Raw genomic sequence first — 15,452 nt, 5'->3', positions numbered from 1 at the left:
TTAACAAGGACCAAATCTTTATGACCTAACAAATCCCTCAATGGGAATGTTTAACTACTGTATTTTTTCTTACCTTAAAAAACAAAATTGTTGGCAAAGAACAAATTCCATGCTTTTTAGATACCTCACGAAGTGCTTCAACATTCAGCTTTAAAAAATAAACAGAAAGAGTAGTTTAAATGTACTTGCAATATTTTTTCTTCCAATTGTATATGTCAATCTTATTTAGAATTTTCTCAGAGGCATATTTGTAAGCATTCTATATATTTAAAAGGAGCTGAATGCAAAAGTTTGTTGTACATTTGCATTTAAATGAGACTCTCTGGGCTGGCATGTCATCCACTGAGCTTGCATAGTGTCAAAACAGGTTCAGAGGTTTTTATTTTGTTGCACATTTCAAAAAATGCCTGCAGGCTGCGAATAAAATTTTGGGTGCACTAGTGACCTAGTAAATTTTCAATCATATGCAGCTACTACTATATTGAAATCCATAAATCACTGACCCCAGTTATGTCATGATTACAGTGCTTATTTTCTGCCCACAGCAATTCTTGCTGTTTGCTCTATTGACTAATTTCAAGAGGCAGTACATCATGACTGACATTTGCAGCCTTCTGCAAATTATGAAGCAAAAAGGAGTATTTCTTCAATAAACTATTGATGTCTGCTGAATTTTACTTTTAACCCCTGGAAGTCTGTTAGATATCAAGACAGATCTAGCTTGTTAGGCTATTAGTCTATACATCTACTTCCCCTTTAAACGTATTAGTGACAATTCGTCCCTGCTGCTACAGGGTCATAAAACTGTCTATTTGGGAGACATGCAGAGTGTTGAAAAATTATTTGGCACAGATCAAAATAAGAAAGTTGGGGCACACAGGAGGCAGAGCCAGTACAGGTGGCTCCATTAACACAATCCTGAACATATTTACTCATGCCCAAGGCAAGAGCATATCTAAGAAGGTCCCTTTTTGCAGCCTTGAAGCTTCCAGTATAGTCTATGAAAGCAAATTTGTCACTTTTCCTTTTATGGCAAAATCAGCAAGCCCAGCTGTAACAAGCCATGCCATTTTACTCATTCACATATCATAACAGCAAAAGGAGACAAAGGAGAAATATAATCTTACCTGTTAATTTTCTTTCCTTTAGACCAGTCCTAATGCGTGGGTTTCCCCTCTCTTGCCGGCAGATGGACACTGAGAACTATTAAACTAGTGACATTGTTGTTTAAATATCCTATGCAGCCACTTTGATAACAAAAAAAAGAACACAAAATTCCCTAAAAAAATAATCCCCTCAGGAACAAGAGAAAATCCAAAATCAAATTAACGTGTTTAAAACTAACAAGGCTTTATAGACAATATGGAGTCAAAAATAAAAGCCCTCAGTGTGGCCATCACTGCTCGCTAAGAAGAAAAAAAAATATTCGTCACCTTCACTTACAACTCCACAGGGCAGTTTCCAGACTAGAGGGACTAAATGAAAAAAAAATTGCAAGTAAAATCTAATCTCTCAATCCTGAGTTTTCCTGCAGACCAGTCTAGACACGTGAGAACTGCCAAAGCTGTAAACTCCAAGGGCAGGGACAAGTCCTCAACACCTAAGCTCTAGAACCTGCATCTGCCATTGCTTAGTCATCCAATCTGCAGACACACACACACACACACACGAGTACAAGGATAAACATGTGACTGTTCTGAAACTCTCCTGAAGGGGAATAAGGCTGTACTCTGCCCAAGACGAAGCCTGTCCCCTCATCAAATATGCTTACAGCTCCAAAGGAACCAGATGGCCCTTACGCAGGTAGGCAGAAGCAACTCACCCTTAATCCAATAGGCCACTGTCACCTTAGAGGTGACCTCACCCCTCTTTGCCAAACACCACGAATAGTCTGAAAAGTATCCTAAACTCTTCCTTCTTTTCAAACAGTGGAATGCTCTTCTTAGGTTTAACCGAAGCAGCCTGGTACTATCTGTGGGAGAAAAGAAGCGACTGGCCACAGAACTAATTTATCCTGAGATATAACCAAGAGCAGCTTTCGAGAGGTTAAGGCCTGCAACTGTGAAAACCATGTTGCTGAACAGAGTGTGGTGAAGATTGTATTCTTGGTGGCTAACATATGCCAAGGATATGGAGGTTTTCCTTGAACTCAACAACAATAGCTTTGACCTGAGAGTAACATCTCTTTCTCAATACTATGCTCTCAACAACCAAGCTGTAAGACAGAATCAATTTGCATCTAGTATCTGAAATCGGGCCTCGAAGTAAAAGACCTGCCCCCATCAGCAATACCAATTGGACATCTGCTCATAACCTCATGAGATGTCTGAACCAGGCAGTAGCGTAGCCAAGAGTGGGCCCAGGCCCACCCACTTTGTGCTCAGGCCCACCCAGTAGCAGCACACCTATAATGTGGCTGCCAGGAATCCCCAAGTCCCACCAGCCGAAAATTCCCAACAACTGTACCTCCTACATACCTTGTAAATAGCAGATCTTCCTCTGCAGTGAGCAGCGACTGATACACACTGCTCACACCGACCTCACAGCCTTCCCTCTAATTCCCGCCTATGCAGAAACAGGAAGTTGCATCAGAGGGAAGGCTGTGGGGCCAATATGAGCAGTGTGTATTAGTTGCTGCTCACTGCCGACGAAAATCTGCTATTTAAAAGGTATGAGGGGGAGGGGGTGTTTGAGAGACCATATGGAATGCAGGTGAGAGAGGGAGAGACCAAATCACTTGTGGGACAAGGCGGAGTTCTTCTGTCCACCCATCTTGGGCCCAGGCCCACCCAAAATTGGGTGTCTGGCTACGCCCCTGGAACCAGGGTCTTCTTGACCAATCCAGCGCTACCAACACCACAGGTTCCTCATGGCCATTTATCTTCTGAATAACTCATCCAAAGCAGTAGCCACAGAGAGAACACATTCAATTGGACCCCCCCCCCCCCCCGAGGGACAGCTGAACAAACGCACCCAAAACTTATGCCCAATTTCGTGCCTTCAACTAAAAAAATCTAGGAACCTTGGCATTCTGTCCTGACACCACAGGATCCATTGCTGATGTCCCTCATCTATGTACTATGGAGTAAGAAAGCTTCGTCCACCACATTTCACTCACTAGGGTCCAGGGTGTGCCTATTTATGAAATCCACCTGTATATTCTATACCCGGTGACATGGGCTGCTGACAGTTCCAAGACATTGCATTCTTCCAAGCACATGAAAATCTTTACCTCCTGTGCCACTCCTTAATTCCTCCATGGCAACTTATGTAAGCTACTACTGTGGCACTGCCCAGGACCAGGTGAACCACCTTGCCCTGCACGAAAAGGACCAACAGGACTCCAGCAACAAATGCATTGCTCTTGCCTCCAAGTGATTCATCTGCCAAGCTGTCTCCTCCATGGACCATCTTCCTTGAGTCATCTTGCCCAGACAATGATCGAATCCATCATCTCTAAGAACCGAACCAATCCGGTGTTTCCAAATTCATTCCTTGCCTCAGATTCAATGACTGCATCCACCATAACAGACTGCTCCTCACTTTCCCACATAAGGGGAGAACCTCCTCCCAGCACTGGCTCTGGAGCAACCAGAAAGACAGGAGGAACCTCTGCAATGGGTACACCTGAAGATAATCCAAGGCCACTAGCCTGAAGTTCTGGGATAGCTTTCATATTTGAGCTTGCAATTTCTGCAGTTTCTCTCTGGTCAAAAACACCTTTCCTTGCTGCAAACAAACAGGGCTCCCAAGTACTACATTTATTTATTTAGAAGTTATATTCTGCTCATTTCACTGTACATGGCAGAGTACAAACATATACAATTAAGAAAAACAAAGTACAACTCAAAACCATAAATAAAACCAAGTGAGAGCTTTAGCCATACATCACAACCAGGGTCATATTAAATACATCTAGGCTAAATTGAATACAATGTCATGAAAATGCTTTCTGAAATAAACAGGTCTTAAGATGCTTTCTAATTTGCAATAGCGAGTCAATTCTGAATAAATCTAAAGGTGACAAATTCCATAGGTTTGGGCCCATAACTTGAAAGATGGATGAGCAAAGGCCAAGACAGCTCACTGTCCAAAACTGGAAACGTCAAGTAAATATTTATCCACTGAAAGAAGATTTCACATTGGCTGTTACAACCAAAGGGATGTAGACAAAACAGCAAGAGCTTCATTCTTGATGGACTTAAAAGAGTCAGCATTTTAAATTGAATCCTCATCTCAATCAGAAGCCAATGAACAGATATCAATACTGAGGACTTATGATCAAATTCTGCAGTCCAGAAAATGAAATGCGCAACAGAATTTTGGGCAATCACTAAAGATTTTAGGACATATGATGGAAGACCAAGGTAAAATTAGTTCTTACCTGATAATTTTCTTTCCATTAGTTCCAACAGATCAAGCCAGAGACTTGTGGGTTTTGTCCCTCTACCAGCAGGTGGATAGAGAGAACTTCAGAAGTTTACTATATGTGGTCATGTGCAGTCACCTTAACTTCAGTATTGTCGATACCAAAGCAGTGGAAGATCCAAAGCAGTGGAAGATGGAAGAAGAAGTCCTCTCCTGCCTGCATAAAGCCCATGTAAGCTCCTCAACCACTCCTGCGAGAGGGTAACAGAAGGTTTCCTTTATGTTTTGATTTGTTTTGTTATGCCTTTTTTTTTGTAGCCAAAAATCAAATGAAGGAATCTGATGAAACTGAGGCAACTAGAAGAAAACATTCAACCCAGAACAACAAAGGGTGGGCCTCTAGATTGATCTGTTGGGACTAATGGAAAGAAAATTATCAGTTAAGAACTAATTTTACCTTCCATAGTGTCCCACAGATCAATCCAGAGACTTGTGGGATGTACCAAAGCAGTCCTCAAGTGGGGCAGGGTACTACAACCTCAGCAGACTGGAGCAATAATCCACAGGCCGCAGTTACATGCGCTGACACATCAAATCTGGAATGCCTAGCGCTGCCATGCCAAGCCTGCAAAGCCTGGCAAGGGAAGGACAGCAGATCAAGTGGGCGATCTGCAAAAGCCATCCACGGAAGGACAGAGGACCAAGTGGCCGAACTGCAAAGGGCAGCCACGAAAGCCAGACGGGACACAGAAAAAGAAGTCAACTGTGCTCTGGAAGAAAGCACTGCCACCCACAACGGGAGAGACTGTCCCATACAGAGGCCAGCTGAAGAAATTGCCTCTCTCAACCAACAGCCACTGCAGCACTTGAAACCAGATTCCCTTTCTTGAGACCAGCCAGACAACAAGAGGGTATGTCAGGAGGCATTTCTGCTCAGCAGGTCAGGAATCTGATGATCCTACCGCAGTTTCGTAAGGAGTCGCCACCTTCCTATAAACCTAAGGCTCTCCAGGTTCTGAATATGGCTGCTTTTGATCCTGCCACCACTACATCTGCTAAACTTAAAATGGTGAGCACTAGAAGACCGCTACAGTCTTTAGCAGTGCATAAGGCAATGTAGGAAGTCACTTCTGCTCAGTGGGTCATCTCAGGCACTGCCCCACTACGGAGAGACGTAGCTAGGTGGGATGCAAGGGGAGCAGCTGTGCCCCTAAAAGGATTTTGAATAAAATGGCACTTACGCGAAACAGCTCTTCAGCTTGACACTGACGCTTATTCTACAAAAGGTCTGCTCCTCCTGACATCAAAACCGCTATGCCCACATCTGCCAATCTAAAAATGGTAAGCCTTCTTATGGTACCTTCCTATGGTCCTGAGCAAAGCAAGAAGCAAAGAGTTCACCAACGGAACTCGCTGGTCACTTCCAAATAGTATAGGAGTATATGGTGAACATCCAAAAAGCGGAAAGAGAAAAAGGTGGAAAGGGATGGAAGGCAGAAACCACCGTATGCAGTAAAGACAGTACTGTGCGCCCGTCACCAGTAGAAATCCAGAGTACATAAGTAATGTCATACTGGGAAAAGACCAAGGGTCCATCGAGCCCAGCATCTTGTCCACGACAGCGGCCAATCCAGGCCAAGGGCACCTGGCAAGCTTCCCAAACGTACAAACTAGAGAGCTGCACGGGAACGGGGTTTGCGGGAATCCCGCGGAACCCGCGGGATTCCCGCAGGGACGGAAGCAATTCTGTGGGGTTCCCGCGGGGACAGAAGCAGTTCCTGTGGGGTTCCCGCGGGGATGGAAGCAGTTCTGCGGGGTTCCCGTGGAAGTGTAAGCTACACCTGCACCAGCCTCTCATCTACCGAGTACCAAGTTCTTTGAGTGCTGTCTCCTCCTCCTCCTCCTTGCTTTAACAGCACAAATGTGGAAAATTTTCCATTAAGGAGGTGGTAGAGACACAAAAAGGTGTGGGATGAACACAGAGGATCTCTAATTAGAAAATGGAAGTTATAAAAAACCTAACCTTAAATGGCTGCATGTGTGTGTGTATGTGATAAGTAATGCTTAGATGGCGACTCTGGCTGTGATTAACTAGGGCCAATACCGGGCAGCTTTGTATGGTCTGTGTCTAATATATGGAAGTCTGGTTTAGGATGGGCTGGAAAGGGCTTAGACAGCAACTTCAGTGGCTGGAACATAAGGACAGTTCTGGACAGATTTTTACGATCTGTGTTCCACAAATGAGAAGACGCATAAACTGCAGTGGGCTTCAACGACAACTCCAGCAGTTGGAACATAAAGCTAGGGCCAGATAGACTTCTATGGTCTATGTTCCAGAAATACAAAAGAAAGACCATAATCAAGTATATAATATCACACTCATTGATTTAATCATGAATTGATAATGAGTGTGACTATTGGGCAGGCTGGATGAACCATTCTGGTCTTTATTTGCTGTCACTGTGTTACAATTAATCCTCTTTGCTCCCGGGCTAATGAGCAGACCTCAGCTCTGTCACAGGCATGAGCATCAGATGTCACCTGACCTACTGGTGCGTGCATGTGGTGACCTCTCAGCACACAGTGCCAGTAAATCAGAGACAAATCTTACATGTGCACACCAGAGTGTTCCAAGTTTCAGCTTCCATTCCTTCCTTGCCTACAGTGCTGTGGCTCAAATCCAGAAAGAGACTGAGGGAGCTGACTGGAATTTTCTTTTATGTACCATTAAATTCTTATAGTGATGGGTGGGGATGGGTTAAATTCTTGCGGGGACGGGTGGGGATGGGTTAAATTCTTACGGGGACGGGTGGGGACGGGTTGAAATAGGTTACATTTTTGCGGGGATGGAAGGGGATGGGTAAGATTCCAGCGGGGACGGGTGGGGACGGGTAAGATTCCAGCGGGGACGGGCGGGAACGGGTAAGATTTCTGTCCCCGTGCAACTCTCTAGTACAAACATTCTATACATGTTATTCCTGGGATTTTGGATTTTTCCAAGTCCGTTTAGTAGCGGTTTATGGACTTGTCCTTTAGGAAACCGTCCAACCCCTTTTTAAACTCTGCTAAGCTAACCGCCTTCACCACATTTCCCGGCAATGAATTCCAGAGTTTAATTACACGTTGGGTGAAGAAAAATTTTCTCCGATTTGTTTTAAATTTACTACACTGTAGTTTCATCGCATGCCCCCTAGTCCTAGTATTTTTGGAAAGTGTGAACAGACGCTTCACATCCACCTGTTCCACTCCACTCATTATTTTATATACCTCTATCATGTCTCCCCTCAGCCGTCTCTTCTCCAAGCTGAATAGCCCTAGCCTCCTTAGTCTTTCTTCATAGGGAAGTCATCCCATCCCCGCTATCATTTTAGTCGCCCTTCGCTGCACCTTTTCCAATTCTACTATATCTTTCTTGAGATGCGGCGACCAGAATTGATCACAATACTCAAGGTGCGGTCGCACCATGGAGCGATACAACGGCATTATAACATCCTCACACCTGTTTTCCATACCTTTCCTAATAATACCCAACATTCTATTCGCTTTCCTAGCCGCAGCAGCACACTGAGCAGAAGGTTTCAGTGTGTTATCGACGACGACACCCAGATCCCTTTCTTGGTCTGTAACTCCTAACGTGGAACCTTGCATGACGTAGCTATAATTCGGGTTCTTTTTTTCCCACATGCATCACCTTGCACTTGCTCACATTAAACGTCATCTGCCATTTAGCCGCCCAGTCTCCCAGTCTCGTAAGGTCCTCTTGTAATTTTTCACAATCCTGTCACGAGTTAACGACTTTGAATAACTTTGTGTCATCAGCAAATTTAATTACCTCGCTAGTTACTCCCATCTCTAAATCATTTATAAATATATTAAAAAGCAGCGGATCTCAAACGGATGAAGTCAGGAGTTCTGAGAACCTACATGGACTGGATTGCTAAAGAAAACTAGGCTGTCCAGGACGATAGCCCTGGTGTCATAAAGATAAGGGTGAGCCTGACCCAGACCCAACCGAAAAGAACTTGTAGACATGTCCTCAAGAAGATGCTGAGTCTATAAGTCACCCAGGTCTTCCACCAACTTCATGGAGTCCTCAAAACAATAGTTGCCCTGAAAAGTGAGCTGAACCAGCCATCGTTAGAAGCTGCATTCACCACCCAGCAGCGCAACCACATCAAATGGCAGGCTGTGACTGCCAAAAATGTCTGTTTGACACCTGAAACAAATCATAGAAGAAAACTGGCAAATAAGCCAGCCTCGACTCTACATCTACTACTACTACTACAGGCGGTTGACTGTCTGCCTTCTGGAAGGGATCCGAAATCTGTTGCCGCCAGCTACGGCACAGCCTAGCAGCCTACAAGCTGCAGATAGCCACCTTCAGGGAGACAGAACTGAAATATCAGCAGAAAGCTGTGTTGAAATCACCCATGGAGACTAATTTGGCTTGAAGGGAACCATAGAGATGGGGACCAAAGCAGAGAAGGAACCCCTGAAGTGGTCTGATACAGACTCAGGCCCATGGGGGAATGGCCAAAAAATAGAACCTTGTGCCCATAACCTGAACCTATTCCCATATCCTGGACCTGGTAGAGAAAGTAAAACCTGACTTGGGTTGGCACCTGTTGCTGAGGAGCAAACTAAAGAAAGGACTTCCCAAGCCTATATGGAACAGCACTCCCCGATAAGCCAAGATTTGTGAGGGAAACAACTGACTCTTGGTGACACTGATTACCAATCCTAAGGACTGAAGACGAGTAGGTATCTTGGATGAAGTTTGCAGAGTCTCCTGATAGAGAGAGCCGCAAATCAGCCAGTCACGAGGTATGGATGAACCTGCAATTCATCCTCATGAAGGAAAGCTGTCAACATGACATTGCAAAAATGTCCTCGGCAACATGGAAAGGCTGAATGGCATGGTCATAAATCGCTAAGATCCCTCTAAAGCAAGGAGCACTGGGAATATGAAAGTTAGTTTCCTTGAGGTCCAGGGAGGCTAGAAACTCTCCCCACCAGACAGAACTATTACACACTGCAAGGTTCCCATTGTGAAAAGCTGAACCGTAAACACCCTAGATTCTTATGATATCCAAACTCAGCTGGAAGCTCCCTGGTTGGAACTACAAAGCAAAAGGAACAACTTCCCATTCCCCAATTGCAACTGGGGACAGACTCGACTGTGCCTAAAGAAACGTTGGCAAGGTGGCAAGAACTGCCTGACAGCGTCTGAGCTTGCATGTAGATTCCAAGAAAAATCTGTAGTGAAGTCCAGGTTGTAACTGTGCAATAGAAAAACTAAGACACATCTGAGCTGAGGTAATCTTGGTCCACTCCTCCTGAAACCAGTACAGGAGTCATGCCTGAGGAGTGAACTGAGACTCCATCATTGGAAGATGCAGCAGGCATAGGTTGACCTAGAGTTGAAACAGCACTCATTGTACCAGCAGCCAGGTGGCTTGTCGTAGTAGAAGTGGAAACCCTGAAAGTGGTTTTCCTGGCCCCACAAAACCTAAGACAAAACCAAGCAGATTAAAAATCATCCTTAAACTCGTCCCCTGGCAATCTCCGAGACTTGGAAGTCCCTCAGGTCTTTACCCAACTGCCCTAGATCTTCTCCAGTCCCAAGATTACTTCCAAAAAGCAGGTTGCCAAATATGACTTGGTCACATCAGTGGTCTGATGCCTAAGCCAGCGCTAACTTCTTACAGATAGAGACAACAATTGACTGGTGTGACTGTGCACTATAACTGCTGCGCATTGGAGCTAACAAGTGCGGCTGAGAACCAGAGACAGATGGTGTAGCAGAATATGGCTGTTGCACCATTGCGCACTACAGACAGCAAGCTACAGTGGGTCATGAAGCAGTACCCCTAGAGCTCTGTGCTTACTCTCAGCTAATTGCAACGACTATTAAGCTACCTCTACACTGAAATAGCTCCTGGACCACTCCTCATGAAATTTAGGTACCCCATACCATGAAAAGATGCCAAAAATACCATAGAAGCAATTAGAGGTACCGGATACGCTGCAGATACCGGGGTAGCTGAGGCTAGTATGCAAAGGTGTGGCCAGTATCAGTATGCAAAAAGAGAGAGAGAGAAGGGCAATCTTTAGTACTGTAGAGTTCTGATAATTGTTCCAGTCATGTAAGAACTACTTGGCCAGGTAAGCAATAAGAGAGAATGAAATAAAATATGCCCCACTGGAAACCTTGCTGAGCCCCCAGTTTCTAATAGGATGGATAAAACCAGCCTTGAACCTGTAACCTTCAGGCTGAAAGGCTAGCCACCCTCCTCAATAAAACTAGTTTGATTGATGTAAACAGTACACACAGAGCAAATGCCACCAGGGCAGCACAGAGGATGCAGGATTACTATGGAAACCGAGAGAAACCTGAGAGGCCTGCACTAGCCTCAAAATGTAACATTTCTCACAGAAGCATGGAGTCAACAGCCCTAAGCCTGACTAACTAAACAAACTGTACTGCCATGCTCTGAGAAAGGGGAAGAGGGAAAGAGTGAAAAACCTAGAGTAGGATCCCTAATCCTGATCCCTTTCTCCCTTCCATTAATGATGTACACACACCCTGAACCTCATCAAGAAGGGTCCAGAAATATTCTTAGTGTTAATCACCTAATGAAGCACAGGCATCTCTACCAGAAGACTTTCAAATAGTCAGTACTTTCCAAGCTGCAGCTTAAGGCTCTCGCTGCCACAGAACAGCTGCAGGGGACTAATGGGTCTCCGACCTCGCCCCTGGAAAGCTGTGGAAGACTCAAAGCTGTGGGAGACCCAAGGACTCCCACAGGAGTCTGCAAACCTCCCCAGGCCTCCTTTCTTAGAAGCCCATAAATAACCAATATGAAGAAACTGGGAGTGATCCACACCAGTTCCCCAGTCACATTTCTGAAAAGCCTACATATAAAACTGCCTGAATCGCAAGCAGATCAGGCCCCAGGGGAGCGCTGGGGCTTCAGCATTGCCATGTGGAGTGGCAAGAAAGATGGAGCCATCAAGCGCACATGAACACCCAAGAAAACAACTGCCCTGCGCCCACCAAAATGAGCTGGGATGAAAGGAGCACACCGCTCCACGGAGTTGGGATGTACATTGGAACTCCAGCACAGGAAACTGCAGCAGTCCAGTGGCTCCTTTTGCTCTGCCCACTGGCGCAGATAGGATAATGACTACTCACCCCTTCAGGAATCGCTGTCACATGTCAAGTCGGTTCTTACACCAATCAGCCGGTATGCAAACCGGCATGAGCTTGCCATGCTGGACAAATCTCAGACTAAGGAGATCTTTTATTTTTTAAACAGTGCTCAAACGGCATTTATTTATTTATTAAGGCAGGAGAGGACGCTGGAGCAAAAGAAACCTCAGATTCCTTTTAAAGTCAGGAGAGTGAGAACAACAAACCCCACTCAGGCAGAGAAGAGGGGTTGAAGGGGGAGGAAGGGAGGGACCTGGCACCACCAGGTGTGCACCCAAGTCCCAGGACTGGGACACCACAGACCCCAGAAGCTCAACTAGACCCAGGGGACCAGGCCAGCAGCCAATCAATCCAGAGCTGCACAGATATGACCATCCACCTGCTACATAGAGAGAATACTGAAGTTAAGGTGACAGCACATGACCACATATAGTAAACCTCTGAAGTTCTCTCTATCTCCACCTGCTGGTAGAGGGACATAACCCACAAGTCTCTGGATTGATCTGTGGGGTGCTATGGAATAGGCAATGAAATGCAACAGTCAAAATGTAGAAAAACAAAATTCTGCAAAATTGCACGAAAATTCTTGAAACAATAAATCCTGCAGTCTGCGATGTAGTCGTAGTCTCAAAATGACCTCAGAAAGACAGGGAGGAATCAAGCAAAATATTTAAGCATCACATTTCTGAAAGAAAAGGCATTGAACAACCATCTAGCAAAAAACTAGATGGACAACTATCAAATGTTGTTTGTGACAGAAAAAGAACCGGAGTTTTAGCAACACTATGCTAAAACCTATGGGCAGCCATCTGCCATCTACTGTTGAATCAAAGTTTGCTAAATATGTGAAGGCATCATTAATTGTCAATGATCTCACAGCACGTATGCACTGCTAATCATTCAGTTAAACCAGATACCAATCCACAATAAAGACACCTTGTCTAAATTTCAAGTTTTTTTATTGCACAGGTAGAAAATTAACAGGCACTTACTGTAGTCTGTAGAAGGGGTTGAGGGAAAACAGATTAAATCACACTGAATTGCTGCCACAGCAGATGCTGGAACAGTATTGAAGATTTGGAGTACACACAATAAGCAACTTGGTACACTCCATTGTATGCTCAGGTAAAAAATTGGAGTACTATGCTGAGGGGAAGAGAGATCAGTTGTGCTGCTCACAGGAACCAGATGGAGCCTTCTACTCAGAAGCGGAGCCAGGATGAGGCAGGTTGATGGGGCGGGGGGAGTGAGAGCAGACTTCCGCTAGCGCCGGTGCACATTTTCAGTGCAACAGGACAAAAAAATAAGCACCGGCAGAACTCCATTTGGGGGAGCAGCTGCTCCCCTGGCGCCCCACCTAGCTATGCCACTCCTTCTACTTCTTTGTTCTGTCTTGGAAGCACACGATGGTATGTAAAGCGCTGACATGTTGGTCACTATCATAACTTGATGGCTGCCTTAAAATCTTTAGCCATGTTTGACGAGCAATATCTATTCTGCATTTTTTTTTAAATTGTTCTTTGTGTTCCCTAAAGGGTTTTTCCCTAAACTCGACGTTTTCTGAGAGGAAGAGATTTCTTGTGTATAGGGAACTATCGATTTGGATCCTATGATTTATGTGTAATATAAAGAAGATCAGATGGTGTGGATGCTGTGGGCGACACCTCTTTCTTATGTACAGACATAGGTTTCCTGGTGTTGCCATATTTCTTGGCTAGTTTCTCATTCAGGAAATGGCTTATCTTGTTTGCTTCAGGTTTGTCAAACATAAAGCTGGGACTATTTTGCCAAGTCTCAAATAAACTTTGTAAAGGATGTGAAGGGAGAAAATTTCTCTCGATGGTCTTCTTTATACTGCATGCCAAATGAGGACCATTTCTCTTTTATAGCTTCACTAAAATATCACTTATATCCCAAGATGTGTCTAAGTTGCAAATCCCTGAGAGTACTTCCGGTTTTTGGAGGTTGCCTAACTCTTCTAATCTAATCTAAGTTGACATTTCTAGACTACTTTCTCCCCCTTGAGTCCACAGCAATATACAATAACAGAAGGATATACATACATTGCAAATAGGAATTTAAAAAAAATCTTAGAAAAATCTAGAAATAAAATTGTCAAAAATGTTCAAAATATTTTGTTTTTTCACTATATTCTCAATACTGAAATAAAAGGATTGTTTCTTCGTCTCTAAAAACTGCCATAAAAAAAACTGATGATTCCAACATCTTTTTATACTTCACAGCTTTAAAAAGAAGGAAAATTCATGGTCTGGGTGTCTATCAGCTTAGATGCAACTCTGGGAGAAGGAAATCGAATCAAATCATTTATACTTTCGAGGGCTAAACCATGCAATATTTTGAACACCAAGCATGCTAACTTAGGGCCCAAGAGACAAGCAGAACATGCTCCGTGCCTTATCAGGAAACCAATGAACAGCTGTAAGCAGAGGGGACATATGCTCAAACCATGATTTTTCCAAAGATCAACTTTACAGCAGAATATAATGCAATGGAATGGTCTAGTTGTGAAATGACCAAAGCCTGGACTAAATCAACAAATCTTTTATCAAGCTGCACTAAAAAGTGGCCAGTGCTGGTGTCAGTGCATGGGTTTTCCACATGCTGCAGCCACTTTTAGTGTAGTGGTAAAATTGGCTGCCTTGCCATACTTTTTTGAAATGGCCACACGTTAATTTCCCCATTAGCGCATGGCCATTACCATGGGAGCCTTTACTGCTACCTATTTAGGAGGCGGTAAGGACTCCCATGCTGATCAGGTAGTGTGCAGTAATGTACCTGTGCTACCCAATTAGCGCAAGCATGCCTACTCTCTGCCCTTTGACATGCCTCCCTCACTGTAAAATAAAAAATTATTTTCCAGTGTGGGATTAGTGCGCACTGCGCAGGAAACTACACGCGATGCCTTAACGCACCCAAAGATAGTGCCCTTTTAGCACATGGAAGCCTGCGTTAGGACTACTGAACCTTAAAAAAAGGGCCCCTTAGTCTCACAGAAAGAAGGGTGACGTCCTAAATTTTCTCATTCTGAAAAAAAACATTTCTTATATACTTTATTAATTTGAGCATCACAAGACAAAGTAGGGCCCAAGAAACAGGCAGAACTGAGGGCCACGCGGAGCAGCAACGGGAGGCAGGGTAGGTGCAAGCACCCCCGATGTCGATGCACACCGTTGCAGAAGGTCATCCAGTAGCTCAGGAAGCAAGGCCCAGATGCGCTCATCGAGGGCTGACGCAGGGAAATGATGGGGTGTCGGCTCAAGAGCAGGTTGCAGAATCACTGGATCGATGCAGGAGCTGGGTCTTGGCTGCTGGGAAACCGACACATTGGCATATCCTGTAGAGAGGGGAAGCAGTCCTCCTACCACCAACGCTTCTCGGGTGTCGAATCTATTGACGCCCCTGAGCTCCCAGCTCCATGCCGATGCTTCTTGGCCTTTGCCCGATGCTCGTCACCGAGGCTCCTCGATGCAGACATCAAATCCACACGTCGCCTTGGGGTCGGGTCCAACAATTGAGAGTCCCGGGGTCCCTGCATAGCAGGAGGCAGATGGAGACCCACTTTGTGCTTCACTGCTCTCAGTACCTAAGGGTCTAGCAGCTGCCATGCTTACCGACATTCCTAATGAAGGTGTGATGCTCAATATCAATGCCGAAGTCGAGGAACTGGACTTGGCTTCAAAAATCCTCTCGTTGAGCCTCTATAGAAACCTGGGTCCTCTTCTTCATACGAAGGCAGAGAACACAGTCTGTGGGGCTATGGTCAGGCCCGAAACACTGAAGACACCAGGAATGGGTGTCTTTCTCAGAGATTGTCCAATTGCACCGGGTGCAGCGCTTAAAGCCACTGGGA

General features: G+C 44.9%; 1 protein-coding gene across 3 annotated transcripts in view; it reads right to left on the bottom strand.

The window, feature by feature from the left end:
• Positions 1 to 15,452, bottom strand: part of LOC115470074 (glutaredoxin-3-like) — a 177,169-nt gene that overhangs the window by 140,288 nt on the left and 21,429 nt on the right. For 2 of the 3 annotated variants that reach the window (XM_030202966.1, XM_030202965.1), the window contains exon 3: positions 74 to 148. The exons of the other annotated variant lie outside the window; for it this stretch is intronic. In XM_030202966.1, the coding sequence (XP_030058826.1) occupies positions 74 to 148 (75 nt within the window). The remainder of the gene's footprint in view (positions 1 to 73; positions 149 to 15,452) is intronic. 3 annotated transcript variants of the gene reach the window in all.

The sequence above is a fragment of the Microcaecilia unicolor genome, chromosome 5 (genome assembly GCF_901765095.1).
Source record: "Microcaecilia unicolor chromosome 5, aMicUni1.1, whole genome shotgun sequence".
Taxonomy (NCBI): Eukaryota; Metazoa; Chordata; class Amphibia; order Gymnophiona; family Siphonopidae; genus Microcaecilia; species Microcaecilia unicolor.
This window is presented reverse-complemented; position numbering and strand designations above follow the sequence as displayed.